The sequence below is a fragment of the Diplotaxodon limnothrissa genome, linkage group LG12 (genome assembly GCF_057381915.1).
Source record: "Diplotaxodon limnothrissa isolate DT_005_m linkage group LG12, D_limnothrissa_male_GT1.1, whole genome shotgun sequence".
NCBI classification, from domain to species: Eukaryota; Metazoa; Chordata; class Actinopteri; order Cichliformes; family Cichlidae; genus Diplotaxodon; species Diplotaxodon limnothrissa.
In genome coordinates this window covers 14054741-14080335 of record NC_140607.1, presented here as the reverse complement: position 1 = coordinate 14080335, position 25595 = coordinate 14054741, and the positions used below count along the sequence as shown (strand labels likewise).

Sequence of the window (25595 nt, the reverse complement as noted above, 5' to 3'; positions counted from 1 at the left end):
ACTGGATCCATTACCTGCTTATGAAGAGGACCTGTAAAAAAGCAATTTGCATTTCGTGACTAAATATGTATTTTTCACAAATCAGCTGATGCATACTATGTGTGCAATGCCACTTTGGACGCAAAGTTCTCTTTCAAGCTGTACCTTTAAAGAAATGATGTCCATGTCCTTGAAAAATATTATCTATAGAGATTTTTAAGGTCCTGCATTTACATTTGACAATATCTTCATTTATACAGCTTAAAATCATAACATATCTGAATATAGGTCCTGCTCCCAATCACAGAAGGGTCATAGAGATACTGGACAAAAAAAAAGTTACATACATGAAGTCAAACTTCAGTTTCTTACATTTTTATACACAACATTTTGTCACCCTATGCTCTACAATAAAAACAAAATGCTTTAGATCTCATACCAGCTGATAACCAGGATCACCAGCCAGATGTTTGTAATATCTTTAAATCTTTACCTTTTAATTTACTTTCATGTTTTTCTCCTTTAAACCAAGAGTCTATAGTGAGTGGCACTACCCTCTTAACACGGTGGGCCAGTCCACGTCATCTAAGAGGTATCACTGATGTGTAAAATTACAACATCAAACAGAGTTGGAAAAGAGAGCAAGAAAAATTTTTTACAGATTATTTTGATATATTTAGTCTTTGTTTCAGTACTTCCAGATATTTCTCCTATCGCTCTGGGCGGTGCAACATCCGACTCCTGGCCTCGATCGGCATATGGCGACAACAGGATGCCTCCATTATAATTACGTAACGCTTTATTCCCCTCTACAAATAAGACCGCTGTCTACTACAACCACAGCCGTTTACATTACACGTATAAAAGCGTGCTTATCCACCATCAAATAACAGAAATAAGATCAGGCGGATGATTGAATGTGCGTCCTTTTAAATGCCAAATTAATAATTTAGAACAAAATGGAAACGCAGGCAGAGAGAGGATCACACCAGTGCATCGCCCTGCCTCTCTCCTGGATGTGGACGAAATGCGGCGCTACATCACACTTTCCACAGATAGGTGTGAGTTTCTGATATACGCTTCGTTTGTAATGATAAACGCCCGCAATGCCATTAAAAAAAAAAGTCAACGATTGCTTTACCGTCGCTGTTCAAGATGCGTCATCGGTGCTGCTGCGGGTCCTGAGCTGTGGCGAGTTACCGGCGTACATCGTCTGGTGATGGAGCAGAAGGTGCACAGTCGAATAAAACTAACATGCACTGCCCTGACTGACTGCTTCTTAAAGGCGCAGCTCCAGCTGAAAGGGGTTCCCCGCTGGGCTCCACCCATTTTTCAATCCACAGGGTTCCCGGGGGGGTGGGGGTCCCTATGGTTACATGACAGATAAATTTACTATGTGCATGTATGTAGCCAGTGTTAGATTATAATATTATTTTATGCCATGTTATACCCCTAATTAAAGATTGTGAATTATTATGTAGTTTTAGTTTGCATTATTCTCCTGAATTAGAAGAAGCTGATAACTATTACATTAGTTAAACTGATTTGCATTACATTAAACTGCTGACTTGTTGTGAATGAATGATATTGTTTTATGATGCATTATACTGCTGAGTTATAAGAAATCTAATTTGTCTGAGTAGAAGAGAACAGAGTGTGCTGGAGTTTTCTGCCCCATTTCAGCAGGAGCAGATAAACAGGGAGCCAAGGTCGTAGCTTAGGCGCTGTGTGAGAGAAAGCATGTGAATGTTTAGGCTTTGTATGATAAGGTGGAGGCACCAGAGGCTATAAAAGTTTGAGCAATGCTCCACCATTTTGAGATTTTGAGGCTGTCTGCATCAGTGTCCATCTCCCACGCGTGTGTTCATTAAAATCATCGTTTGACTCAACCCGGCCGGACCAGTGTTGTTATTGTGGTTTTTTCTCTTGTCTCCATCCCCAATATTTTGAACCTTAACACCAGTAAAACACAACTGAAAAAGCTGAAAATTCAAATAAAACTGTATGATTAAGCGTCTGATCCATGAGAATGGGGGAACTGGAAATAAAGGAAAAAACTGGGGGTATCGTCCCTATTCTGGTATCTTTTTTTCCTTTTGAGCTCCTCTCAAAATGTGTGTATCATTTTTTGTTTGTGTAGGCATTTTTTGTTGTTGTTGCCTGTATACAGTTTGTTACCATGGTCGCATACTGAGTGTGTAGTTAACATTAAAATGAAACCTTGATACAGCATCATAACATGATGGATGATAGTTGATGTTAGACCTTAGGACAAAAAACAAAACTAACAAAAAAATAACAATAAAAAAAAAACAACTTAAGGCAATCATTAATTCTGCTAGGCTGCACTTTTATTTATTCATGGATTACGTTATTCATGTATTCAGTTATAATAACCATGAATATATTTCTCCAATAATACAAAATAATTGAAACAAACAGAACAGCCACAAAAACACATGACAGTGTAGGAACTATTACAGTAATGCTCAAATAAAGTTGCTTAAAAAAACAGAACAGTCAAACTGACAACACTTCAAAGCGTGTTTCTATTTACGCATTTTAAATAAATATCATAAAGAAACATCAAATAACTAATTTTCTTGACAGAAAGCAATACGTTGTTGCTCAGAGTTACTTCTCTGTCCGCATAAATCAGCAAAACTTCTCCTTTGACTTCAAGTGTTGAATTAATGCGTCTCGGGGGGCTCTCGTGTCCCCATGTCAGGGCTGGTAAACCCGTTTAAATGATTAATAACAAAACACCTTCTTAATTTCTTACAGGCTGTGATATTTAAGCTATGACAGCCTGCTACCGCTTCACTGTGTCTTGCAACGTCTCACTTCAATACTTCGAAAGCAGCTTTTTTCCACATGACACTGATGATTAGAGCACTCGGAGCATGCGTCTGAAATTGCCACTTCTTAGAAGACAGGAGTGTTGTATGTTCGCCGACCCCAGGGGCAGATCACGGTTACTGGATTGTGACCAATTTTTCTCAGTTTTGTTTGGCACAAATAGGTTGCTCTATCATCCTCCTCATAGAAGTCCAGATTGAGACTCCTTCTGTTGAAGCTTAAGCATCAATTCAAGTAGGTTCATCTGCATTGTCAGCTCCTGAAACACACAGAGTTTGAAGAGCAGCTAGTGTCAGCCTTCTGCTCTGTCACAAAGTACAGCTCCACCTGTATTTGAGGGCTCAGTATACATTTTAGTCATTAGCTAACTAACCTGAGGATTAGTAGTGATGTAAAACCCAGGGACTCCTGCTTTCTCGAGCGTGTTTTGCTGGTCTATCACTTTTTGATCCATTTCTGCTACGATCTTCTTATCCATCATTTTTTGTTCCTCTCGCACACGAACGTCCAGAGCCTGATACAACAACACAAAGCTGTAAACTAAAAGCATAGAGCAATACCATTCAGTAAGCAGAGATGTTAGAATTTCAGTGCTTACCTCTAGCTCGGCTTGTTGGTTTGCCTTGAGCAGCACAAGGTTGTGAGACTTACATGACTGCAGGGCATCTTTGTGTTTTCGTGCAAGGTCTTGTTTGAGTGCTGCACACAAAAGAGAACCAGTTAATCAACAGATTAAGGTTTCCTTTCCCAAGAAGCAACTGTAATACCTGCCGCACCGGTGAATTTCAGGGGAAGTTAGTGATGTTAATCAACAAATACCAGACAACAGGAATGGCGGGCGTTCCAGTTTAAATGGTGTTCCTGTGAACAGGTGACAACTCTTTATATATTTCCCTCTCTATGTTCCTGAAGTCACTGTCTGCAGTTTTGTCATTGTGTAATAGCAGCATAGGTCATAAGATAAGATAAGATAACCTTTATTAGTCCCACGAGTGGAAAATTTGTTGGGTTAAGGCTGCCGACCTTTGCCAGTGCCATCTTACCCTTCCGACCATTCATACATTACAACATCACATGGGGAAGACAGGTCAGAGGTATAACAATGGAAAATGTACAACATGAGGAAAGACGTATGAGGCAAGGGTTGACATGAACAGTTCATGCCAAATCCACGTCATTATCTTCAGATGACGACCTGCTGATCCCTTAAAACAGACCTAAAATTGAGCTGCATCACAAGTGCAGTCGACCTCATGGAAATAAATTATTCCAATTTGTATGAACTAGCCTACATATTTTCACCTGATAGATGCTTTGTGTTTTCATAAGTAACATAAGCCTCGCCTATGGCCATGGTTTGGTGCGTGTCATTCACTCAGTGTTGGACATCTGTAGCAAGAGTTCTTTACAAATTAGGGCTGCCACAAACGATTATTTTGATAGTCGACTAGTCACCGATTATTTTTGCGATTAGTCGACTAATCAGACCATGCATCTATTGGACGTAAAACCTACATCTTATTGCACCAGCATGCATCTGCTCTTATATAACTATCATTAGCTTACAGCTTTAAGTGTTTAAGATATGTGCTAACTAAAAATAAAGACAAGATGATAGTTTATTAAATTTTAATGACATTTGCAGATTGTTTCGGTGGAGTTTAATAAACTCAGCCGTTGCTCATTGCTATCTAAAATATAACAGGACACCGGAGTATATTCTCGCGCATCTCACACTTCTGATAATCAGTTGTCTGCTTGACGTTTATTCAGCTGTGTAAAAACTATAAATTTAATCTCAGCCAAACCGATTTACTCAGGAATAAATAAAATACTAAAAATACCAAACAGTAACATTTTTAAGTTATCTAAGTGACTTATATTACATGTTTAACCTGAGTAGCGAAAGACAGCAGTGGGTTTGAAAACGATTTGCCGGGAGTCCGGTGTTCTCACCGGCTCTAGTGAGCCTTGAACCCCGGCTTGCTATCGAGCTGGTGAGACGTCTGTTACCCACGTCGGAGCACTTTTGAAAATATGTGGTGTCTTGATAAACTGAACAGATATTTGGTAACATTCTCGCCTGAAAATACATAAACGTTTATTTTGTGACCCAGAAAAAATAATATGAGTAACATAAAAACTAACTAGCTGCCGCCATTGTTGACAACTGAGCAGGGCCGCGCTACAAATTCTGGGACACAGCTTCTTCTTCTTCGAGGTTTAACGGCAGCTGGCATCCTTGTACATGCAGTGCTGCCATCTTCTGCTTCAGTCCGTTATTACACTCTTAAATACTTCTACTTATTCCTGCGTCGTTTGGGATCTTACAAAGCTTCAAACGACGAGTCGACTATTAAATTAGTTGTCGACGATTTTAATAGTCGACGTAATCGTTACTAGTCGACTAATCATGGCAGCCCTATTACAAATACAACACTTATAGGATCATTTTTTCTCAACCTTTTCTCATTTCTGTAGGGCTGGTATGTCTGAAACTGAAGCCTGGAGGCCTGTGTCGACTAAGGAGGTGTGTCCAAATGAAGCCCATGTCAAGGCCTGTACCACTCTTCAGAATATCACATGACCAAAGATAAACGAGGGCCCATTTCTCTGATGTGACGCGAGTGTCTCATTATGTGATTCAAGCTGTTGAAAAGACGCAGGAATTTTTTTAATTTTTTTTTTGCGTGAACTGGATCTGGGGTGATTCTGAGGATCATCACAAACTTGCAAGGAGATTGTAAGCACATTAGGGAAAAAGGCGATATCATATCTCCCAATAATAACATACATCTTACATTAATCTCAGAGAGCATGGTTAGTTAGAGGTATTCTCTCTCTCTCTCTACACATACATACGCACACACAGGACCTCATGTAGGTATTTTGCATTGATACATCATTACATTTATATATCGACTGTTATGTAGCCCACATGTATTATCACAGCAGGGCTGCTGTACATTGAATGACCAGCAGATGTCAGCACTTGAGCTTTTGAACAGGGCTTAGTGTCATTTGCCCTTTGGTGAAGCAACTGAAAGATTCCACACAGGACTTCATCAAACCATCACTATATTTATGCTAGTTTGTATGCTTAGTGAGTTTTTTGTGAACCCACAAACCCACAGTTTGTGAGTTTACAGAGGTGCTGTCTTGCATGTGTTTAATGTTTGGTGGAATACCTCATTAATAGTGTGTTTGAATTTATCAAGTGGTATGTGTATAAAAATATCCATCCATCCATCGATAGGAGGCAACAGCCTAAGCAGCGAAGCCCAGACCTCCCTCTCCCTGGCCACCTCCTACAGCTTTTCCAAAGGAACACCAAAGTGTTCCCTTGCCAGCTGAGACTCCAGAATGTCCTGGGTCTGCATGGGGCCTCCTCCCAGTAGGACATGCCAGGAACACCTCACCCAGGAGGCCGAACCACATTAACTGGCTCTTTTCAATCTGAAGGAGTAGTGGCTCTAATCTGAGTTCGAACCCCTCTTTATCTTTGACTTTATGTTTAATATATAAATTTTTTATATACATATATTTTCTAAAATTAAGGGTAATAATCCCACAAATACTAATATTGGTTTTAAATGTTTTGTCATTTTTAACTTCTGTCATAGTTTTTCTGTACTATGAAGTGAGTTCAACATACCCAGGGTATCTTTCTGTTCTCTGGCTGCTCTTACCCTAACACTGGCAATCAAGATAATCAGTCGTGAATGTTGTTATCAACTCACTAATGCATTATTTGCTCTGTGCATTAACATGAAAGTTGGTGCCATCTGACTGATCACACGAATTGATAAGTGTACTGGCGACAGAATGACTAATTGTAAAACTATGACCAGGTTAAACACACAATTCAGACTGAAAGCAACACAGCAGTATGGGGAAATGCACTGTAAAGTAATATAGGATTATAGGAGTAAACTGAAAAAGAGCTGGAAAAGAGCAGTCATATTAAAGATGTTTAGTCTATTTTAGCCAAGAAAGAAAGCAGGCAAAAATGCACACTGTGTGAGTTAACAGAATTATCAATGTAACAACTCTGATGGATTATAATTAAGTTCTTCATTAAATTAATATTTAAAAGACATGGTCTAAGAGAAAAGAATAAATATAAAAAGAGAATTTAGGCTTAGTCTGCATAAATTTGATATAAGCTCTCTAAGTACAAATTGGTGCTCTATTTTAGGACACATTAATGTTTATAGAATAACAATGTTGAAAAGATGTTTGCAACCAACACAAAAAAACACTTAAGTAACCAGAATAAGACAAAATCCTGCTTCATAGTATAGAGGCCTGTAGTATAAATAGATTAATTTGCTACAGCATTAGTTATGTGTCCTTTTTACAACAGTGTTGCATTTTATAGGTATATGGTATTTTATGATAACATCTCTGGACTACGCAGGAGTCGTTTTCTGTGGAATGTGGTTGAAAAGTTGTCAAACATCATCAGACAAGATGAAAACCAGCTAAGCTGGAACAGGGGACGTGTCCTGTGCGTTTCCTGTTCAGCAGTCCACAAACCTTGGTGTTCACAGTGCAGCTTCTGTCTCTGATTGTAGAGATTCTTCTCTGTCAGATGCTGTATATCCAGCAGGCCCTGGACAATCTCATATACCGTCCCGTCTATAAGGGCTAGAGCAAGGTCACTCAGCGTGTTGTAAGACAGGCGCTGCTGAAAGGAGCTAACCACGGAGGAAAAAGCAAAACAAGAAATAAATCATCTAGAGATCAGTTACACAGCTTTAAAAAAGGTGCCCCTTCATATCACAGCAATATTCTAAAGCCGGTGGAGGAAGTAACGATACCTCGGCAAGCCTTTGACCAGTGTTTGCAGTTCAGATAACAGGTAGTAATGTCTTTCTTGTTGTTGTGTAGAATCCCCCCCAGTGACACCGGGATAACCGTCCATCTCTTCATCTGGAAAGATGAGAGCAGCACGGACTCAGTTAGCTAACAGTAACAACATCGACAAATTACGCTTCTATATTTACATTTTTTCTAGAAGTAAATAATATAACTTATATACAGGAGGCTATTTTGTATCTAATGAGCTTCGTGTGTGCACAAAAGCGTGCTAAACTTACTAAGTCACTTTAAGAAAACGAAACAGACTAGTTTTGAGCTGTTAAGACTTCTAACCAAGCTAACTAGGACCCCTATTGGCGACTTTCGAGATGCCTGTCTATAATTGCGCATGAAATAGTTAAATATGCACGCTAGGTGGCGCTTTGTATAAAAAAAAGAGACGCTTCTTATAGGCTACTTATCAGATATGATATTACATTTCAGACCATGACAAATTAACATGACTGAGTACATAAATACAATGATGTCAGTTAAAGACTATACGCTATGTCCCATATGAAGATTATTTTTTAAATGCAATTCTTTCAATTACGTTTATTCATATTGAACACCTAATGTAAAATAAGAGCTTAAATACCCAGCTGGGGTGCACACGCCGTGACCCGTGACGTTTAACCTCAGCTGGCTGGACGCGAGGCGCGCCTGTGTCGCGCGCTGCTTGGTGGGCAGTGCGCCGTCACGAGCTGAAGGTGTCATGAAACGAAGAAAACTCTCTTGCGGAGGGGAAGAGCACTGTTTATAACAGCGCGTATGGGAGCACAGGAGAAACTGGATTAGTGGTTCATACGATTAACATGGCCAAAAACACATCTCTTTATTTTCGAATTGTCGAGGGCAGAAACCTCCCGGCCAAAGACGTGTAAGTAATTTCTGAATGGCATGCTTCTGTGCTCAGGTCTTATCTACTAAAATATACACAGCCTCTGCATTGTTTCTTAGCTATTTGTCAAATAAGAAAAAAAATGTCATATAGCCATTTCTGGTGCGCTCTTTCCTGTAAATTAGCTAATTGAATTAGAGTAGAGATAGTCAAATTGACCTGAGTATAATTAAAGACGAGGGAAGATTAAATTAAGCTTACCCCCAGGTAAACTGGCCATGCTTTGTCTCATTCTGTAATTTTTTTCTTTGTCACGTTAAGCTCCGGAACCAGTGATCCATACTGCATTGTAAAAGTTGACAATGAAGTTGTGGCCAGGTGAGTTCTCTCTTAATTTTATTAAGATGTGCACGATAAACGTAAATTAACTGTGTTTTATCCAGACCTGCAGCTGGATGATGTTCTTATCTATATGCTGCGATCTGAGTCATCACACTTCATATATTTACATTAGTTTCTGGCTGTGCTCCCGCTACTGTGCACATGTAAACCAGGGTGGAGTGCGTGTGATCAGTGCTGTGGTACCCACAGCGTGGTCCTTCCATCACAGAGAACCTGATACTGGTCTGGCCTTTAAAACACCCACAGGTAACCATGGAGAGGGTGCATCAATTATTGCAGTGAGCACCCGGTGTAAGCCAGGTGAATGCTGGGAGCTCAGAGCAGAATACACCATTTCAGAGGTGGTTTCAGATTGGGTGAAGACATGCACATGATTTCAACCTCCAAGCTGTTCAGACAGAAGATGGTAGTTTTAGAAAGCAGCTGTAGTAAACTGCAGGATTGTTTGCTTTGCAAAGCAAATTTCTTTAGAGAAACTGCTTTGCTGTGGACTTTCACAAGAACACGGGGTGAAATTTAGTGGGTATTGTTCCATCTGGGGTGGTGAGGGAAAAAACAGCACAATGATTCACTGAAGATGCTCACACTAATTATGTTGCACTTGTAGTGTTACTGGCCAACTGAGTCCTCTGAGTGTAATGTTCATAAATGATGCAGCTGCTAGATTTTGGTACACTAGAGAAAAGTTGGTGGTAATAATGAAGGGTTAGGCCATTTTGGCAGGATGATGTATGAATGGTTTTGATTCAAAAGTATTTCTCAAAAAGCTAGCAATTTGCTTGTTTTTATTAAAAAATATCAAACTTTTCCCCAGAAATGCCTTTAAAAAACAAGTAGATCAAAGGACATTCATTTCAAAGCACATCCTGCAAAATCTTGCCTAATTGCAAAATTACAAAAATCAGGATTCAAAAACATAACTAGTGATAAGAATAAACACACAAATTTAGATTTTTAGAGTTTTAGTTTTGGCTTCAATAGAATCCTTAGATGACCTTTTCAAAAATCCAAGAATCTTATAGCTTGCTATCATTTTGAAACAGCTGGATTTTCTAACCTTTTTTTTTTTTTATCACACCTGACACTTTAACAATAACTGTACATCACTAAGTTGAGAATAGTTTGAGGAGGAGGAGTTGACCGTCCGACTGCGGTCTGGAGTGTGGGGCCTCCCTGCTGCTGCGGAGTCGGGGCGGTCTGCCTCTCCCCACCGCAGGGAAAAGGGTAACACCACCTGGGTCTGGGTGCAGTTCCCCCCTCCAGGGGCAAGGGTACCTAGACCCGGTTCGTAGAGTATGCTTGGGGAGTGTGATCGTGTGTACAGCGTCTCTTTATGTCTGTCTCCACGTTGGTTGAGTGTGGAGTAAGTGCATATGAGAGCATGAGGGTGGGAATGGATGTTTGTATCTGTGTGTGCCTGTATGTCTGTGTCTATATGTCAGGTTGGGTATCAGACGCCACCTCTCTGGGGACATCTCAGGCCCTCCAAGGTTTGGAGGCCTATCTCCCCCCACCACCACTTCCCCTGCCAGTGGCGGACTCCCTCAGACATCGGTGCGCTGGTGGTTCTTTGTGTCTGGGGATGGGCGTCCAGGTACACACCGGCTCACTCCTTGGCGGCCGCTTATCGGGGCCTGGAGCCTGGGGCTCGCTCGGGCCACTTCGGAGGTGGGGTGCCCCCGGCCTCTCGGCCTGGGGCTCGGTCACTCAGGCGCAGCTGGCTGCCGGCGGAGCTCACGGGTGCGTCACTGCAACTCCCCCTGGCTTCTGCTCCGCGGCTGCTGAGTGAGCCCTCATCTGGGACTCTCCTCAGCTCTTTCTGGGACAGTGGCGCGGCTGCCCCTCTGTTGGTCTTCCTTGGTCTCTTGTGTTCTGGGGGCCTCTGGATGTCTGAAGTCTTGATCTCCTCCATACCTGCTTCATGCCCTGGAGGACGGGGCTGTGGCCCCCCCACACCCTCTAGCAGATCATTACATGAAGGAACCTTTTAAAAAAAACAAGCGCGTCCATGCTCACAGGTGTACACACGGGTGATCACACCCACAAACTACACCCTTTTTGGCTCCTACCTCAAAGCACACTGTGTTCTGTTGATCTTATGTGCTGCACAATAATGTTTAATATTTAGTATTTACTGTCATATTCCCATATATCATTGTGATGTTGTTTATTCTATTACTCTTGTTCTCTTCTGCTTGTTTTCTTTTTTCTTTCTCAACAGGTGATCCAGGTGATCGATATATGCATTTTCTTTTTCTTTTTTTTCTTTTTTTTTCTGCCCATTCTGTTGGTTTTTGTTTTTTGCCCTTCTCCCCCGTCCCTCTTCTCAGCTGTTTCTCTTTCCCTCTTTCTTTCTCCCCTTCTTTCCCCCAGTCAAGTCTGTCCCGTATTCAGCAAGTGAAAATAAAATAAACAATAAAAGGTGAATCAAATGGACCATTATGGCAAGGCTGGGATGGTCAATTTGGTAAAGTAAATCCGTTGGGCATCTTTCTTTGCCTTTAGACAATAATTCTGATGGCAAATCAGCCAAACGGGACAGGCAAAAAAAAAAAAAAAAGAATAGTTTGAGGAGAGGACGATTCTCCCATTTTAATATTTATATTTAGTGCATATCACAAAATTAACATCTATATAAATGGAAACAAAGAAAGAATCTTGCACGTTTCTGTTTTTGCGCACGTTAATGTGATATGTGTCTGCTCCAGGGCTGCTGATAGTAAGCATGGTAAACTTCTCTTTTCAGGACGGCCACAGTGTGGAAGAACCTTAATCCTTTCTGGGGTGAAGAATACACGTTGCATCTCCCAATGGGGTTTCATTCGCTCTCTTTTCACGTTATGGATGAGGACACAATTGGGTAATCCCGCAACCAAAGCACTTTCAAAACTATTCCATATTTACTCTTAACTGCTGGACCCTGGTCGTGTATTTGTAGTCCTCTGTGTTTGCTTAACTTGCCATGAGTTGATATATTTGTGTGGAAACTCATGCAAAGCTTTTTAATGTTTTGGGAAAGAACTCTAAGCTTTGAATAAACAAACATCATCAGGCAGATGGTCGCCCAGATTGAGTGATTAAAGGTTGTTTTTTTTTCTCCTCTTCACATGATGGCCAGCGCTAATCATTTCACTCGAAAACTCAAAAACTTTGATCTGATTTTCAGTAGCTTCTGTCTCAAAGTCTCTCTCTCTCTTTTGTATCCCTTTCTACAGGCACGATGATGTTATTGGAAAGATTACGCTGACCAAAGAAGCCATTGGAGCTCAAGCTAAAGGCATGGCTAAACATTCAGCAGTAGTCTATAACTGGATGACTGCATGGCCAGAGCTCAGAGGTTAAACACACAAAGAATCCTGTGATGGATTCAAAAGTCCAAGTGATTGAGGAGACATGCTTTTTTTTTTTTTTTTTTTTTTTAAGGGTGGGAATGTTTCTTAGCTTCTCTCAAACCTTTAAATTCATTTATGCACATCACTCACAATATTTACAGGGCTTCCAGAAATTTGGGACAATATGTAAAAACTAGATAAAGCAGAGAATGCTGTGTTTGCTAATAATTTAAAACTGGGATTTAATAGAAAATCAGAAAATGGAGACACAAATTTCTGAAACTGAGAATTGCTTCTAATGAAAATTACCTGAGTATTCACTGAAAAGTGGCGCACAGGTTTAAGAAACATTCCCGGATTAAAAGTAGGTAGGTCAGTTTTGGAATGAACGCACTTTCAGCCAGACATATGGGGCTGACAAATCGTGTGTCTTTGTGTCGTAGCGTTATTAGATTACTTGAAGAGTTTAAAAGGGTATGTTTGCTGCATATTGATGATTCTCCTCCGAAGGCCACCTGGCATCGGCCTCAGTCATGTGATTCACTGCCGCATTGTGGTACTGAGTCATTTTACTCCCTCACAGGATTTCTCTCACAGCCCGGCCTTGATATTGTACCTTTTCTTTCATTTTCTGAAAGACAAAAGTAGAATCTTAACAGCATCACACAGTGTGCATGTTGTCCAGGCAATCATCGACTGTGTGGTATTTATTTTTTATTTTTTATTTTTTACTGTTCCTGCCTTGCAGTTGTACAAACTGTAGATGTTTTTGCACTAATTAGTTTTATTTGTGTACTTAATCAAACAGAATAATGACCAGTTAGTTGTCAGAAAGAACAAAAATAAACAACTGTATCTTCCTAAAGTTAAAAATAAGGTCTTCAAACTGTTAGTTCGATCCTGAAAAATACTCATAATATTCAAAGTACATTAGTCCAGGAATTATTTGCCAGTTCATCAATGGATATTTTACAGCTAATTGGAAAATTAATATTATTTATTTTCAATATGACTCTCAAAGTTCTAATCTCTCAGCTCCTCTCAGTGTTTAATGGTTTAGAGATTAATCTCTTTTTGTGCTTTACGGCCAGGGCTAGACTGCTGGCTAAATCTCACAAAGGTTGACCCTGATGAAGAAGTTCAAGGAGAGATCCATCTGGGTCTGGAGCTGCTTAAAGATACGGAGAAGATCAGTCTGCGGTGTCAAGTCATTGAAGCCAGGTAAAATGAAATGCTGCGCTGCAGAGAAAATGCCAGGAAGGCGATTTCACTTAAAAACGGCCACGGACAATAGTGGCTCGAACATTTCAGAATCTGCCATGTGAGTTTGTGATAGAGCCACCGTATTATCACTTCAAACGTGGTCACGTTTGTGTAGCTGAGCTCCTTGTATTTGAGCTCTGGCAGTATATCAGTGTTTTTTGAGCTGAACTCTTATCACCATCACCCCGCAGGCCTCCACACTCCCTTCTGAGTCACACCGCCACTGTCACACCGCTCACTGCCCCATCTGTGTGTCCCAGGCTACAATCTTTCCTTCTCAGGCGGGGCACCAATGAGCTTGTCAATCAGGACTTGACACTGTGTTATTCAAATGTGCTCTGATGAGTGTGAATTGAGTTTGAAAGAAAAAGGTTGAGTAAGAAGTAGAGATTCAGCTTTCTTTCCTCGCTAAAGCACACTAATTTAACTTGCAGAACAGATAATAAGAGTTAGCGGAGCATTTTGGCGGATTAATGATTTCTCTTGTCCTTTGGTGTGGTGATACCCGCAGAGACTTGGCTCCAAGAGACATTTCTGGAACCTCTGATCCCTTCACAAGAGTTATTTTCAACAACCATAGTGCAGAGACCTCGGTGAGCTCTGTCTGCATGCATGAGTGGGTTATGTTGGTTGCACTGAAGTCTGATTGATGGTTGCCTTACTGTTTGTCATTTAAAGGTTAAATGTTAAAGATTAGGCTGATCTTTTGATTTCTTTCAATTTCTTAATGCTGGATTTTTAGATAATCAAGAAGACCCGTTTTCCTCACTGGGGTGAGACGTTAGAGCTGGAGCTGGATCCAGAGGAGCTGCGTGAGGAGGAGGGGACTGTTACTGTACAGGTCTGGGACTGGGACATGGTGGGCAAGAATGACTTTCTGGGAAAGGTGAGGTTCCCATAATTCTAATCATTTTTCATATGTATTAAAATTCAGGTCATGAGTAGCTTACAAAAGGTTTTATAATTGAGTACAGTGTTCCTTGCTATAAAATAAAGGCTTTTACCTCTTCTTGTTGATATTGTGTGCTTGCTTTCTGTGTCTTTTCCACAGGTGGAAATCCCTTTTGCTTGTTTGCACAAGACACCTCAGTTAGAGGGCTGGTTTCGTTTACTGCCCTTGGGAAACAATGAGGTTGATGCTGGGTGAGGATTATGGGTGTGCTTCTTTGTACAATGTGGTAACTATGCATCTTTAGAGAGAGGCATTTCCTTTCGGAAACCATCAAGACTAAAATTGTCGTAGCAATCATCACATCTTTTCTTAAATGTTCCCAAGAGAAGCTTTTATTTTCCTCCCGGCTCTCTTTCGAGCACTTAAAAGCACAATCACGGATGTATAGCCAGTGCGTTGATGGCATCTGCACCCCGAGATAATTTTAGAGCGAGCGGAGGGCTGAGTGAACTGTAAAGTAAAGGGAATTTCTCAGGTTCATTAGGAAATGACTCACTCTTGTAAGGAGTTTTTGCACTCTAGTCCACTGTTGATTTAGAGAGGACTGTGACCAAGCGGTGCGTCATTTTCCCCCAAACACGGTGAGCCATGTGTTTAGAAAATGTCCTTGCCAGGGGCAGGATGATTTAGCGGTTGTTTTTACGAGTGTACTATAAGCTTTATTTCTTATCTAAACTGCATTTTCCAATCAACCGCTGACTCCTTTAACAAAAACAAAAACAAAAAAAGAGTTTATGCAAATGTCTAACAAAGACTATTGTCAGACTATTATTGTGTTAGCTGAAAATCTGTGCTGTGATACTTTCCTTTGTTTTTAGTGGCAAGCTGGGAGCACTCCGTCTCAAGGTGCGTCTGGTGGAGGATCAGATCTTGCCATCCATGTACTATCAGCCTCTCATCGACCTTCTGGTTGAGTCGGTAATCTCCCCTACAGAGGTCAGCATGACAGCTCCTCTTCAATGCTGATATTAATTTGTTGACCACTCAGTCACTCGCCATGTCAAGGGACTGCTGTATGCATTACTTCTTCCATCTGCAGTTAGACCTCATCTGCTTCATCTGTCCGGCTTCCCAGTTGCGCCAAAATTCTTGACCCGTGACCCGAGTTCTCTTCTTCTGAACAGGTGGAGGATAGCAGCGCTCTGACTATGCTGGAGGAGGTCACCACAGTTGAGAGCAGACAGGACGTGGCAATGACTTTGGTGAAAATCTACCTGGGACAAGGACTGGTGGTGCCCTTCCTGGACTACCTTAACACCCGGGAGGTCAACCACACCAGTAAGACGAAGCGAAAAAGTGCAAACTTTAAACCGTTTTTAAAGGTTTTGATTTCATGTCCTCCATCTTGCAAGTGTCTAAATTTGCTCAGAATTTATGTGTATTTGTGCTCTTAATTACATGTAATAACTGTGGCTGCACTTTGAATATACAGTGTAGGATCTAAGTTTATCTCTGTTAGTCAGTATTTATATTAGTCAGACTTTGGGACGTGCCAGTTTGCTGTTATTGCTCCACTCTCCAGAGACCCTCTGAGGGCTGCTGCTGCTGCATTGACATTAAGGTCTCTGAACACTGCAGCTATGGTATGTGTGTGGGCAGTAAAAGCCTCCCAACACTATATTTACTACCCCAGTGCCAATTATTTACTCACCCAACAGTCTTCCCTTGGCTGTTCTCTGGTCTGGATTAGTCATGTTTTTGCCTCCGCACCATATCCCCATGATAATTCACACTGAGCTCTGGTCTTTGGTTTCTGTTGGTGTAGTTTCTGCTAATAAGCATAGTGCCTAAGTTTCCATAGCAACTCCACATGATCCAAATGGTAACTGCTTGATCAGGAATGCATTGTGTGAGCACCCAGACATTAAAGTTAGGCACACGGCACAAAAACGTACAGTACACCTGCTGGGCAGCAGTGAAAAACCCACCCTTCTCCTTACATCCAAATAATTTACCTGGCAACCCAGTCCCGTTACTATGGATATTTTAGTGTCACCGCATGACTAACATGACATTGAGGCAAGGTCGGTCTGCCCTCACTTGTGACTCTGGACTATTTGTTCTTGACTGATAGACTTGTGCCAGACTAAATAGAAAGCATAGATACTTAAGAAATGTATAAATGAGCCCAGAGAAAAAGGTGAAATGAGGGTGGAGCAAACAAATGCTCCACAGGCTATATGAAAAGCTTCCACTCTAAGGAAGCAGTGTTTCAATCTTAAATTTTTCTTTTTCATCAAGTATAATTAAGAGCCTGATGAGGGTCTATGTGATGCTTTATTAAATTGATTGGGAGCTACTGGATGCAGTAATAAGATCCTTCCCACCATTCCCACTGTCATACATCATATAAAAGGTGTTTTTAGGTACAACAATAGATAGATGACAGGAAAAGAGCAATAAATTGTTGTGGTGGATGTTGAGCTTCTTACCCTTTTTTAATTCTTTAATTGAAAACTGTTGCTTTGTTTCACTTGATTCAGATTAAGGAAAATCTTTTTATGCCCACTAATTTTGCTCATATGTAAGATATTTTGCTAATACTATTTTTTTCCTTCTGCTCTTATAGCTGATCCTAACACCTTATTTCGATCAAACTCACTTTCCTCCAAAGCCATGGAACAGTTCATGAAGGTGAGCTAAGTTTTAAAAAAAATTATTATTATTATTATTATTATAGTTCCTGCAGTTTTTTGGTCCCTGCTCTGAGGGAAAGCATGATGTGCCTGATATTTACTCTCTGAATTATGCAGATTTAGATAAAACAAGGCAAGCTGTCAAGTGTAAGAACAAAAAGGCATGTGTAGCATGTGTAGCATGACAAATGCAAAGGTAACTTTAATGTATCAATGAGTATGTCGACATAACAGGCTGCTATATAGGGCAGGATCAATCCAAATTAAGTGCAACAGAAAGTGTGTCAATTTTCAAGATTGCTACAAAAAGGAGTAAAAAAACACAGATGATCCAAAAGAGGACAAGAAACAGACAGAGGCAAGGAGAGATGCAGGACAGGAGGTGGTTAGCTTGACAAGCTGACTGAGCCAATTTTGCTTAGGAAGTTTCCCAACTGAGTGAAGTGACCCAGAAGTGTCTAGAGTCATAATAGGAGGTCGTTAAATTCTTTAAATGTTAAGGAAAGCTGCTTCAGTGCTTCCCTTATTACCACCTTTAGAAAAGGATGCACATTTACCATCTCTTATGAAATGAAAAGACATAATGCTGCCCCTCAATTCAAAGAAAATGATCAGCATACTGACACATCATGTGCTACTCGGTTTAAATTTTTCATACATGCGATCACTTCACTGATACTCATTGTATGAAGTGCTTTGAAACCTAATTTTAGAAAATTGCTCTATAAATAAGGTTTTTTATATGCATTTAACTAATTGAAGTGAAGGCTTGCATTGCGTATGTCCCCATTTTTGGTCTTAGCATTTAGTCTTATTAATTCATCTAACATGAGAGGTGCTAAAAAGCCCTATTAAAGGGTTAATTCTACAGCAGGACGAGATGAGTGGCATTTCTTGATACAAACACTTCACTGTGTGCTGGAAAGCTGTTCTTGGTAATCAAGTGATATTTTTCACAAGGATATATACACCGTTAATATAAAATTGTCACCTTGTCACATTTTTAACTAGTCTTATGCAAGTTAGATTCCCTGTGGACAACAATCCTGTTTTCCTTTTTGTGAATTCTTCTTAGCGTTTTTCCTTGACCCTCTGGATAATAATAATAATAATAAACTTTATTTATAAAGCACACTTAAAAACCAAGGGTATGCCAAGGTGCTTAACAAGTAAAATAGAGTATAGGAGGAGGATAATAGAAATAGGACCAAAGCAAGTACTAAATATGCAAGCAGATAACTGTCACTAATACATAGGAAAGCAACAGGTACAGAGCAAACAAGAATTTAAATGAGCATAAAAGTGCATGATATAAAATCATAAAAGAAATATTAACTAGAGGGAAAGGCAAGATTGAATAAGTGGGTTTTTAATCGTGATTTGAACAGTGCAATGGAATCAGATGCGCGGAGGTCGAGAGGAAGGGTATTCCACAGTACCGGGGCAGCCAGAGCAAACGCACGGTCACCCCGGGACTTCAGTCGAGATCTGGATGTTTCCTATCAAGGGAAAGTGTCATCAACGGAGGGAATTTGTTGTCTGTTTGACCGCAACCACAAGCTAAACACATACCAGGGAACAACACCACATGAGAAAATAACCTTCAAAACAAAACAACCATAAACGGAAAGAGGGACATGGAAAACAAACAGATAAACTGAGGAAGCAGACAGGGAGGGACACACAAAAGACGCAGGGGAACAGATCAAGAAAAGCAAAACGAATAACAGTGACCTTAACAGATGTCTTCAACATATGATATTGTTTTGCTATCAGGCTGTTGGCATGCTGTATCTGCATGAGGTGTTGAAGCCCATCATCAACCGCATCTTTGATGAGAAAAAGTACATTGAACTTGACCCATGTAAGATCGACCTGAACCGCACAAGGTAAATCGGACCTAAAACATATCTTGTTGGATCACAATTCTATAGTCATACTCGGACCTGGTAATAGAGTAGGACTGCTACAATTGACAAGAGGGGATTTGTGGGTTGTACGCTCAGGCGTGCTATTCGCAAATTATGTGTTAAAATGGAAAAGCTGCCACAGGAGACTGCCCACTTCCTTTACACTTCACCCCTGAGAGAAAGACATGAATGTGAGGAAATGAAAAAAAAGTAAAATGGGAATGGCTGTTGCTTGGCAACTGCCATGAGCCCCCTGAGATATCTATCTCTGACATGGGGGGAGATCCAGGATCTAACGTTCTCCATGTATGCAGTAGCTCTAACCTACTATCTTATCTCGTCCCCTTAAATTATCTCAGTTTATGTGTTTAGATATTGTCAATACGGCAGTCATTGTTTGGATTCCTCTGTAGTAACATGGTCTCATATGTAACGAGGTAATGAAGAACAGAAATGTTATCAGTCCTTTTATAAACTGTGTTACAGAACAGATAAAAGCCTGTCTTGGATAGCTCCTGTTTGCATTGCGTTTACGCTGCAGATCTCAGGGATTCATTTGTTTACAGCATCTTTCTTTGTCTCTGAAGAAGGATTTCATTCAAGGGTGCAGTGTCAGAGGCAGAGGTGCGGGACAGCAGCGTGGAGATGCTGCAGAGCTATTTGACCAGCATCATCGAATCAATCGTGAGCTCAGTCGATCAGTGTCCTCCTGTAATGAGAGTGGCCTTCAAACAGCTGCACAAGAGAGTGGAGGAGCAATTTACCGAGCCTGAGAATGAGGTTAGTGTGAAGCAAAACACACAGAGAGGAAAGCGTGTCAGTGTATTTGTGGTTACTTTCACCCGCAGCTTATCCCGAGGCAGCCTGTCACCGTTCAGTGACTCGTCTTCATTTTTACAGGATGTGAAGTACCTGGCCATCAGTGGATTCTTTTTCCTGCGTTTTTTTGCTCCTGCAATCCTCACACCTAAGCTGTTTCAGCTGAGAGACCAGCATGCTGACACGCGTACAAGCAGAACACTGTTACTACTAGCCAAGGTATGATTCAGAACACAGACATGCACATAGACTCTGCTGTGAATCATTTATCCATGTTCAGACTTATGCACTCCTCAAAACAAAACACAAAATAAACAGTAAAGTGTTGGAAGCCTTGAGCGTGATGCAACAGGCCATCTGTGTGAGGAGATGGATTTTAATGTTGTGGATGTAAAACAAATAAAACATGGAGCAGGAATACGATGTAACACAAACACACGGTGTTTGCTTTTCTCACTTTGTTTGGTAATTATGTAACACTGTAGGTCTGCGTGTGCCTTATTTTAAGTTCTGCCATAATCAGCAAAATAAGATTGATATTCCATCTCCAGTCATTTATATTTATATGTCTCTGCTGTGGTCTGAGACCTCACCATCCTTTCATACGTTCACATGGAAAGTCTAAAGACAGTGAGGGCAGCAGCAAGATGCCCTTAGGGAACAGAGCAGGGATCAGTGAGGACAGGATGACATGGAAGTAGCATCTTTAGCTTCAAATGAAGGAGTTGGTAGACTGAAGAATTTTGAAAAGAGTATGAGATTTGCCGGTAGGATGTACGGAAAGGGAAACAGCTGAGCTGATGTGAGCTAGAATTTAGATTAGCTGATCTGCTGGGATTGTTTGAGTCTGTTCTCACAGAACTAACGCTGTATTCATTTTTTAGACACTAATAAAAATGTTAATTATTTGAAAGGTGCTAATAATCTGCAGTAATGCCACTAGATCACCTGTTGTTAGGAACCCGTTTAAAATTCATAACTACTCTACTCAGACAGCAAATCTCAAAGAAGTTTTTTTCACCAACTATACAGAGTATGGCCATAAAACATCCCTCTCACATTATGCTCCGTTTTAACCATAAATAGATCAGATGAGCATGTTAGCAGGTTATAACTGGAATTTGAGTCGATATTTCTTGATATCATTAAAAGCAGGGATCTTAGATCCAGATGTTAGAAGAACAGTAAAACCTCATTCCACTCCCACGTGTGGCTTCTGTGGTTGCTGTCCATGGTGCTGAAGAACTGTTGCCATGGGCCCTCTACAGAGACGGGGAACGGGCTATTTTTACCTCTGTGTGCTGCAACCAGTCTGTGGTTCAAAGCCAAGCATCAGAGAGATGTAGAGGGGGACTTCCTCCTCACCCTAGGCCAGGTGTGGGCTGGACAAAGGGCCTCGCAGCATGCTTGGCCCCAGGGACCCTTTTGATCTTCGACTTTTAGATATGCAGTCACTCCCTCACTTCTGTCATTTTCTGGAGATTTGATATGGTGAAGATGTGAGTTTGTAGTTGATATCGTGCCTCTGTGGTTGCCAGGCACTACAAAGTGTTGGGAACTTGGGACTTCAGCTGGGCCACGGAAAAGAACAGTGGATGGCACCTCTTCATCCCATCATCCTTCGCAGTGTGGCTTCTGTCAAGGACTTCCTGGACAAGTTAATTGACATAGATCATGACACTGGTAAGACTGTAACCACCAAACACATCACTACAACGTGTAATCAAAAGCCAAGTCCAGAGGCCATGCTGTTGAGCTAATCAGCCACAGGCCACCTGCCAGTGTAGTAGCTCCCAGCTGATATAGGTGAAACAATACTGTAGCCTTGCAGTGAAATATTCATAACTAGTTGGAAGTCTGGAAAAGAGATGACATGGTTAATGAGCTGGCAGGGAGCTGAAGTGAGAAGCTGCCACATGGGCTGTTGTTGTCCTGGCTGTTGCCTTAATGTCATATGTCAGTGAGGCTGTTGTTGTGAAACATCTTCCCCCTCTGACATATCGTGTTTCAACCTCCGTCTTCACATCACACCCACTTTTTTCTCCTAAAGGCCAGTTTGACATTTAATGCCCTTGAGGTGAATTTGTTGGACAGAAGCAGATGCTTGTTATTCCTCTTTGAAGCTCTATCCCTCATGGCGTGATGGAACAAGACTGAGGAGCCATCTGTAACAGAGTGCAGTTTAAAGCAATGAATCTATATAGTTTATTGACACAGCACCACCTTGTGTCTATCCGGGTGAACATACAGTTTTCCCTTTATGTCCGTCTTCTGCTTTCTCTGCGCAGCGTCTGAAGTGCCTCAGAGGGCTGTGTTCATGGCTTCAGTCACAGTCAAAGAGGGGTTTCTCCACAAACACAAAGCAGAAGGACCCCAACTGTTATCCCGCTTTGCATTTAAGAAACGGTACTTCTGGTTGACGAGTGAGACGCTGTCTTATGCCAAGACTCCCGACTGGCAGGTGGGTATTGTGCCAGCAAAATTTTATAATCTACCAACATACTGCATATCATGTGTGAAATACATATGAGTATTTACATTACTGCTCATTTTGGCAACCAGCCACTGTGTCAAGTGTTGCTTTTTAATCATGTTTTGCTACGACTGATGGATCAAATAATCAAAAACAATCAAAGTAATGATAAAAATACGTGTACAATATGCCCATTTGTGCCCAATGAAGGGCATTCATCACCACGTGTTGCACAAAGAGAAAACATTTTAGTCATCTGCTTCTTTGCTTTCATGTATTTGTGTTGATCTTCTCGTGAGAACATCATTACTGATATTACAATGTAGTGCCTAACCCGTGATAATGATTTCCTCTCATTTTCTAACCAGAGACTGTCAGAGAGAGGGAGACGGTTGATGGGAGCAGAACATCCTCGTCACTAAATGCCTCTCTTTGAGTCAGTCTCTGCTTTGTGTGACTGGAATAAAGCCGAGGGTTAATGGAAAGCTATGGATATTCATACGAACATCGCAAATCACACTGGAGACAATGTCCTGGCCCCTTTTCTCCATGTTGGAGCACTCCAGTCTCAGTGAGATGAGCTCCCATTGGAAGTGGCTGATTTACACTTTAAAGTAGCCTTTGCTGCCATGATGATCTCATCCTCACTTCCTCCTTGCGCCGTACCGTTCCTCGTAGCTTTTCAGGATGAGAAACCTCTTCATTAATTTGCTCAGTGATCAGATGTCACCTTTATTTCACTGAGTCCTTTGTGTAGTATGCCTGAGGCAAGGCATGATACATCATTGCCATCATGTGCATACCTGTTCTAATTGGGGCTGTGGTTTGCAGGTGCGCTCTTCAATTCCTATTCAGTGTGTGTGCGCCGTGGAGAGGGTGGATGAAAATGCTTTTCAGCAGCAGAATGTAATGCAGGTCATCACCCAGGACAACGACGGACAGCTGCACACCACGTACATCCAGTGCAAGGTGCGTTTGTACACCACCCAGTTGCCTAGACAGTGCATGAGTTTTTTTTAAAGTTTTTTAAACACAAAACCCTGACAGTTTTCTATAGTCACAGATTTGAATTTTTAACAAGTTTTATTAATCTCCTAGAAAAAAGTCACTAAATATCTATATTGTTTTCTGTCGCAATGATGTGCTTTATCCCTGTAGGTTTTTCAGCTGATTGCCTTCAAAATGCAGATTTTTCTTTTTTCAGTTCGACATTAAACTTCATGGTTCACCGTATTTCAATTTTCCCAAACAGAATGTAAATGAGCTGAACCAGTGGCTGTCTGCGATCAGGAAAGTCAGCATCTACAATGAGCGCATGCTGCCCTCTTTTCACCCGGGGGTTCATCGCAGTGGCAAGTGGACCTGCTGCCTGCAGGCCGACCGAGCTGGTAATCCTGCTGTTATTACTTCCAGATGTACTGATTTATGTCCAAGACACCAGAATATTTGTAGGAAACTTGCAAACTCCCCTTTGCTACTTTACTAAGGTTTGACTGGCTGTTTTTGATGCGCTCTCCAAATCAATTTTATTTACTCACCGCCTTGCACGTGGGATTAAACATTTTACATTCTTTTCAGCACCAACACTACAGGTTTGATTGTTACTAAGGCTGTTCCATTGACTATTATATACAAACTAGTAGAAACATCTATTAAAATGATATTTTACATTTAGTGGGGTGAAGTTCAGACTGTAAAGTGCCAGAGATGAATAAAAAAAGCTGTGTCTCAGTTGCAGGCTGCAGTAGAACCCACTCAGCTGTGACACTTGGTGACTGGAGTGACCCGCTGGATCCAGACGTGGAGACTCAGACGATATACAAGCAGCTTCTGCAGGGCAAAGACAAACTCAGGTTGGTGCCCGAGCATGTCCTCGGCCTGTATGCATTTCTTTTCCTGAACACTAGAGGTCTATGTTGCTATACAGTAAAGCACTGCTGTGCTGCTTCTTGACATTAGTATGAGTCAAGTGTTTAACTTTCACTGTGTGATCATGTGATATGATTCTGATACTGCAGGAACAAATATCTGGAGATGCCGGATGATGATGAGACAGCGTGCAATAAAGAAAAGAAGACGAATGTGGACGTTCACCCAGGTGACACTAAACTTTAACTTTTCTATCAAGTTACATGTACAAGTGCTTTAATTGTTGTATTATCATTATTATTATCCCCTTATATTCTATGTGGGTATGACATTTCCAGGAAGTAATTCTACAGAAACAACATCCTTTTATCTACACGTTTCTCTGTCACAGATGGTGCTGAATGCACTGTTCAGCAAATGAAGCCATGTCAGGGCATCGCTGCTCGGCTGTTGGTGGTGATAGAGGACCTGGAGCAGGCTCACGCTACCTTCCAGCGCAGAGAAAAGGAGGACGTCACCAGTGTTATTATGAATCCCTAGAGTTCACATGTGGACTGGGAGCCTTTAATGCATCAAGGCGGGTTAGGGGTGGGGAGTGGAAGGGCAGCATCCTGTACCAACACAAGTGAAAATCAGCTAACCCACTCTCTTGATTGTCACGGAGAAAAAATTGGCTGCGTGGTGCCACCTCTTCCAGCCTTTTAGTACATTTCCTCCTGGCTGTAAAGAGCAAGAGGGAATTCTGCCACTTTAATCTTTTTGATTCTCCGAGTGCCACCGACAAGAGCGCCGCAGGAAGATTATGATACTTGACAAAAAGGAGGAGGTGGGTGGGGAGGGGTGGAGGGACTTTAAAGCATGATCTGACTTGATATTTTTTATGTAGATAATAAGCAATCTGTTGCATGGCCCACATCCACTTGTTGTGAAATGTGAAAAGAAGCTTTTATATTTTGAGATACTGTACAGGACCCGAGTCACACATTTATATGCAAAAAGCTTGTTTTAGTGTAACCTACAGTACCTGAATGTAAGGTGTTTTGATATTGCTGTTATTATTATAAATGCTTTGTATTTTTATTGAGGCAAAATATCACCATGGCCGCAATGTAGCAGCGACAATAACATTATAAATTATTCCACAGTGTGACGCCGCTTGTAAAGTGAGCAAAACTCAGATTTTAATTGTTGCTTCAGTCCCTTTACACAAAACATCCGCTTTGGTTTGGTGCTACGGCCAGTCAACGTAAATGTTGGGTTCTGATGTAATTCACATTTTTATAATGCCAAGATGGGTAATATTTACCTGGTTATTATATAATATCCATACATGGACAAATTTTATTTGAAAAAGAGGGGAATTAACAATCATGAGACACTCCCGTTTACTAAGTTGA

At 41.2% G+C, this 25595-nt stretch overlaps 2 protein-coding genes across 3 annotated transcripts; one reads left to right on the top strand and one right to left on the bottom strand.

The window, feature by feature from the left end:
• Positions 1-2598: 2598 nt before the first annotated feature.
• Positions 2599-8004, bottom strand: dgcr6 (DiGeorge syndrome critical region gene 6). Its single transcript, XM_085368013.1, has 6 exons — positions 7941-8004; positions 7662-7773; positions 7378-7538; positions 3437-3537; positions 3212-3352; positions 2599-3097 (listed from the first exon to the last, which is right to left on the bottom strand). The coding sequence occupies exons 2-6, from the start codon at positions 7763-7765 to the stop codon at positions 3020-3022; spliced, it is 585 nt and encodes a 194-aa protein (XP_085224139.1). The 5' UTR covers positions 7766-7773; positions 7941-8004; the 3' UTR covers positions 2599-3019.
• Positions 8005-8477: 473 nt separating this feature from the next.
• On the top strand, positions 8478-24738 carry rasal1a (RAS protein activator like 1a (GAP1 like)). 2 transcript variants are annotated; one of them, XM_085368011.1, is made up of 21 exons: positions 8478-8581; positions 8864-8920; positions 11691-11804; positions 12160-12281; positions 13368-13497; positions 14051-14132; positions 14282-14425; positions 14591-14682; positions 15310-15427; positions 15616-15769; positions 17061-17125; positions 18904-19016; positions 19625-19817; positions 19938-20075; positions 21395-21539; positions 22145-22317; positions 23161-23298; positions 23582-23717; positions 24062-24182; positions 24348-24427; positions 24590-24738. In XM_085368011.1, exons 1-21 carry the CDS (start codon positions 8517-8519, stop codon positions 24736-24738), a joined length of 2529 nt encoding a protein of 842 aa, XP_085224137.1. In that variant the 5' UTR covers positions 8478-8516. The 2 variants fall into 2 exon arrangements, with proteins under 2 accessions (XP_085224137.1, XP_085224136.1); XM_085368010.1 differs by lacking the exons at positions 8478-8581; positions 8864-8920; positions 11691-11804; positions 12160-12281; positions 13368-13497 and having other exon boundaries at positions 13991-14132; positions 15310-15409.
• Positions 24739-25595: the final 857 nt, after the last annotated feature.

Bases quoted from the DNA above. Each gene is read 5' to 3' on its own strand.
- dgcr6 (XM_085368013.1), bottom strand. From the start codon at position 7,765: ATGGACGGTTATCCCGGTGTCACTGGGGGGGATTCTACACAACAACAA. The intron at 3,538-7,377 runs GTTTGTGGACTG...TTTTGTGTGCAG, and splicing joins GCTGCACTGTGAACACCAAG to CACTCAAACAAGACCTTGCA. The intron at 3,098-3,211 runs GTTAGTTAGCTA...TGTGTGTTTCAG, and splicing joins ACATCACTACTAATCCTCAG to GAGCTGACAATGCAGATGAA.
- rasal1a (XM_085368011.1), top strand. From the start codon at position 8,517: ATGGCCAAAAACACATCTCTTTATTTTCGAATTGTCGAGGGCAGAAAC. The intron at 13,498-14,050 runs GTAAAATGAAAT...TGATACCCGCAG, and splicing joins TGTCAAGTCATTGAAGCCAG to AGACTTGGCTCCAAGAGACA. The intron at 15,770-17,060 runs GTAAGACGAAGC...CTGCTCTTATAG, and splicing joins CCGGGAGGTCAACCACACCA to CTGATCCTAACACCTTATTT.